The 5,000-nt window shown below is 38.9% G+C and overlaps 1 protein-coding gene across 1 annotated transcript; it reads left to right on the plus strand.

Moving 5' to 3' along the window:
• Window positions 1–1,443: 1,443 nt before the first annotated feature.
• On the plus strand, window positions 1,444–3,976 carry LOC138019800 (neurexin-4-like). The gene is made up of 2 exons (XM_068866691.1): window positions 1,444–1,832; window positions 2,469–3,976. The coding sequence occupies exons 1-2, from the start codon at window positions 1,508–1,510 to the stop codon at window positions 3,080–3,082; spliced, it is 939 nt and encodes a 312-aa protein (XP_068722792.1). The 5' UTR covers window positions 1,444–1,507; the 3' UTR covers window positions 3,083–3,976.
• The last annotated feature ends 1,024 nt before the right edge of the window (window positions 3,977–5,000 follow it).

The raw sequence follows: 5,000 nt of genomic DNA on the forward strand, positions 1-5,000 counted from the left end.
CAGAAGCCAATGTTTCTCACTTCCCATTTATTTTCTTCAATCGTTGTGGGTTCAGTACTTTGCTAGTAGCCACATGTCTTCTCAGGCTATTTACCCAAGACTTCTACCATGGCACTACAATGATAGACAATACCCAAACTATACGGTGCACTGTTAGAACTACATATTACGCAAGGACAACTTGAATCTCCTGGAAGACAACACACAGCTCAGTTGACATTTTATATGGAATAAATCGCTGTGTTACGTCACTACCACACGTACACGTAAGCAATGCGTGTTTATTTTTTCTAAAGACGACAGGAATTTCTTCTCTCTGACAAATGATTAATTAATAGGCCGGTAGCCAGGTTTTTAACCTCAGAAAAGGATCTGTTTCGTCGTACGAACGTGTGAGGACCTGTGAGCCAAAGGGCCTCTGCTGGTATGACTTCTGGGTGACCCCTTAAATGGTCTTAATGACTCCCCAACTTGAAAAAAAATTGTCTAGAACGGTGCACGTACCACGGGCAACCCAGAGTACCCTCACGGAGGGTCAAGTTTATCTATAAGTGATGTGAATCTGTTGTTACAAGTTTTACAAGCCAGGACCAAATTAGTTTACCAGAATTAAAAACAGATAATGACAAAGCGGAATAAACTTACGAAACACAATGATAACTGAAGTGGAAAAAGCTCTTACCTTATATGTAAATAACTAATTGAAGTAAAAAGCATATATTATTTTAAGAATATTTAGCTTATTGGCAATTGTATACGTATTTACCAGTCTGAGTCCTGTAAATTGTTTTTAGCTGTCTTTTTGGTTATGTTAAAAATTTAAGTGTATAAAATAATTGTTTAAAAGAATATATATATGCCTAACCAATTTTACATCCTAAAGAAATGCCGCGGGAAGATGGAATGCTTGATTCAGGACTAAACTGAGTCATAACTTTCTTTCAAATAACTTCAAGAAATAAAAAAAAATCAATTATTTTTTTTACAAGACATGTTTCAACATACTTATGACATTTCCAGTTGTGAATGAGTCGTACAACTTAAATTAAAACCCATTTTTAACAAAAAATGTATTTTCTTATAAATAGGTCTAAATTGAAATTGTACACCTCATTCATAACGGAAGGTGGCATAAATATGTCGCAACATGTATGTCGCAACATGTCTTGCTCTTGTTTTAATTCTTCAAGTTATTTCTCAACTGACGTTTTCAAGAACCTTTGGAAATATTTCTTTCAAATTATTTTCCTGCTCTATTTTGTTTCTGTTATCAATCAATAAGCCTTTTTCCTCTAACTTTTTTCCGTGGCTTCATAACTGAGGAAATTGGAGAGCAATAATTGCATCGTGTAACTTAACTCTTGACATTTCCGAACTTAAATATTTAAGTCTCTGTCAAATTTATTTGTCGTTTATCATTTTGAGCATCAGAGACAGGTGGACATGTTTTAATTCAGTTCTGTACAACTGAGATTCGGACTTTGAATCAGTAGAACTACGATCGAGAATGCATCAAATACCTATCTTACTAACATTATTTTACTCAAAGATAATTGTTTTGGCTCTGCAAGGGAGCTCGGAGTGCCGTGAATCAGGATCTGAACGAGGAGTCGCCCTTCTACACGCAGCTTACACCTCCAAGGAAATACAGCGCTATTTTGACTGCGTTCACCAGTGCATTAACGATCCACCATGCATGAGCATTAACTATTGGTGGGACACCAGGAAATGTGATTTAAACTATAAAACCAAAGAGTATAGTTGTCGCGCTTGTTTCGTAGTTGAACCACACTCAACCTACATGGGAATAGGGAAACCCCCCGGAAACCGAGGTAAGCTATTTAACTCCATTTCCAAATTGTTTCTTTTTGGAGCTGGACTAAAAACAAGCACCTAACAGTCTTTCTTGGTGATTTTTGAAGACCAAGATGGGTCTCATTTCGTGTTAGTAAACGTAATTGTTCCTGTAACTTCTGATTCCGGGACATGTATGTAAAATGAACACCAAAAGCCTATTTTTCCCAATTTTTTTTGTTTTTTAAATGTTTCCCTTTCGAATATAAATTATCTTTTCCGCGTTTTAACTTGTCAGGATATTCTAACTAACAAGCAGCTTCATAATACATATGATTTGAAAGAAAGAGGGGTTCGCCAAACAATCTATTCCAGTGCCAGCTAAAACTTTGTCGATTTTGTACCTCAAAACTCGAAAGAAAGCACTTTGGTTACAAGTTATTTAACCTTTAAGGCGCAAAGCACTTTTTTTCGAAAACAGGTTAATAAAAAGAAAAAATTCAGAGTTGTCCTTGATCTGTAATGTTTCCTCATGAAACTACCGCCATTTACTCACTTTACTAGGTCATTAGAAACACCACGATAAACTGGGAGGGAGCAAACAGTACGGACTTTCACCCTGGAAAAAAAGACATCGTCGGTTAAGTGCTAACAATTATATTTTCTCTGTAAAGGATACGCAAAATCTTGCACCGCTTTGAAAAGGTTGGACCCTACTTCAAAAAGTGGAGGTTACGTCATTGATCCTGACGGTGAAGGAGGCTTGCCCCCGTTTGACGTCACTTGTAACATGAATGACGAGAATGGAGTTGGCGTGACAGTCATCAGTCATGACAGTGAAAGAAGAACGCATGTCCAGGGATGTGAAAACAACGGGTGTTACTCACGTGATATTAATTACACCGGAGCGAGTCTGTCTCAGCTGGCGATACTCACCAAAGTTTCCTCCCACTGCGTACAATTTATCAAGTACGAGTGTTACGGTTCGGTTTTGTTGCTGAACCACCCAACTGGATGGTGGGTGTCACGTGACTCAACAAAGATGGCATACTGGGGTGGAGCGTCACCTGGCAGTTTCAAATGCGCATGTGGGATGACTGGATCCTGTGCAAGACGAAACCTTGTTTGTAACTGTGATAGAAACGACCTTGTCTGGCGTGAGGACAGCGGTCTTCTCACCAAAAAGACTCAGCTTCCTGTTAAACAGCTCAGGTTTGGAGATATTGGAAACGGAAAAGAGGAAGGGTACCACACTCTTGGAAAGTTTAAATGTTATGGAATGGCATAGAGTTTAAAAAACGTAAGGCAAACATTTACTGAAAAAAACTATTTGCTTGACTATACGGTGGACTATTAACAAAACAGCCATAATGACCACACTAAAAACTTGCCACAGGAACACTGAACGCTTGACCAATTTTAGTTTTGTTACGTCGAGACTAGGGGACGAAACAACGTCGGAGATTCTCTGTGTTGAAAATCTCGGCTGCAGCCTGTAAAGTTACGTGATCCTAATATGTACAACCCTTTGACTGTTAATTCCCGGTAGCCGTGCTGGAATAACTGTCTAATAACTGTCTTGGACGACGTGGCTCAACAAGGTCGAACCGAAAGCATACTATGGCCCTTCTGGCTGCTACTACATGTATATGGTTCATGTATGACCTTGGAGCACAGTTTACAGCCAGTTGGAATCAGCTGTATGCTGGTTATTGCTGAGGATGAAAACCGGAGAACCCGGGGAAAAAATAGATATAAATTACACCCTTAAGCAGGCTATAGCCTCCAAACGGTGTTATTTATGTATGTGGGGAAAATATTTTACAGTCTGTAAGCCCCATGATCTAGCCACTCTTAAAAAAGAACAAGCCGAGCCTGTATAGTCGTGTAGACACGCTAATAAATTTCTGTTGAAAAATTTCAAGTCTTTTTTTGTTACACTACATAATCCATAGAAACAGCGTTTTACCCGTAGTAAACGCATTCTTTAAAACTTCAGTTATAATCAGCGCACTGTTTTATTCTACCATTAGGCTATTATTTTATCTGGAGTTTGCTTCTCTTACCATTGTGTAGTACGAAACTATATAGTAATAAAGTGCGAAGAGTGAATTAAATAAGAGTGCTTTTATGGCATTGGTGAGCTCCCAAGGGCAGTCACAAATGAGTCTATTTTAAGACTACCCGTTCCCGCGAAAATCAGTTGTTATGTCGCTGAAAAAGACATGGCACAGGCAGTCACGCGAAACATGGCTTCTTCTGATTGCTTAAAATTGGGGGTCCTTCGTTTGTTTCGCGCGCAAAGTGTATCTAAAAACACATCTATTTGTGACTGGGTCAAGGCCGCAAAGTGATAGATCAACAGCCTTATCTAATTCACTCTTGAAAGTGCCTACTCAAATCTTTAGATGATAACACATTGTGCATCTGGCATTCTCTCTCCAGTTCTTCTTTTAAGCACACTGATAGCAGTTCTACATCAGCTGAATTTATAAGTTTAGATAATAATCACGAGTGAATCTCGAATAGTGCTTAACAGTTATGGAGCCGATAATTGTAGTCAGGCTACTCAATATGAGTACATATAGGTGTTAATACAGTTCTCTTTCGTAAATCAACGAAATGCTTACTCACTCATCAGTTAATCTCCAACACGCTGAAGAATCATCACACTGACGTAGCAATGTCATCGCGCGACATTGCAACACAAGACCGTTGAAGCGAGAGCTTGAAAATAAAAAACAAATAAACATACAGCACGCGCGCGCTTATGATTGGCCGTGCAATGTTCAATTAATTAACAATTTTCCATGAGCGAGCGTTGGATATCAAACTTCTATGAATTAGGTTTATGAACTCTCTTGCAAAATAAAAGATAAGGTTACTTTATTTAACATCGGAATTTCCTTCAGTTACGAAACTGGTATCAATGGAAGCCGACGGAAAAAAAAAACCGCTTCGATAGAGATTGTTTCTATTTTTTAAGGGGTCTGATTCAGGACCGCCAAGCCATCGACACTTTAAAGGCCGATGTTGATTGGTTGGGGCGTTTTTGTTGTAGGGTAGGTTATACCATGTGATATTTCTCCGCCTTTCCTTATGGTTAAGTGGTCTTTGTGGAATTGGTCTAAACTGTAGCCTGTATGAATACCCACTCTTGTGTAACGCTTCTTGGTATGGGGGTGCCGCTTCGTCAAAAGCATGCT

The sequence above is a fragment of the Montipora capricornis genome, chromosome 10, assembly GCF_036669925.1.
Source record: "Montipora capricornis isolate CH-2021 chromosome 10, ASM3666992v2, whole genome shotgun sequence".
NCBI classification, from domain to species: domain Eukaryota; kingdom Metazoa; phylum Cnidaria; class Anthozoa; order Scleractinia; family Acroporidae; genus Montipora; species Montipora capricornis.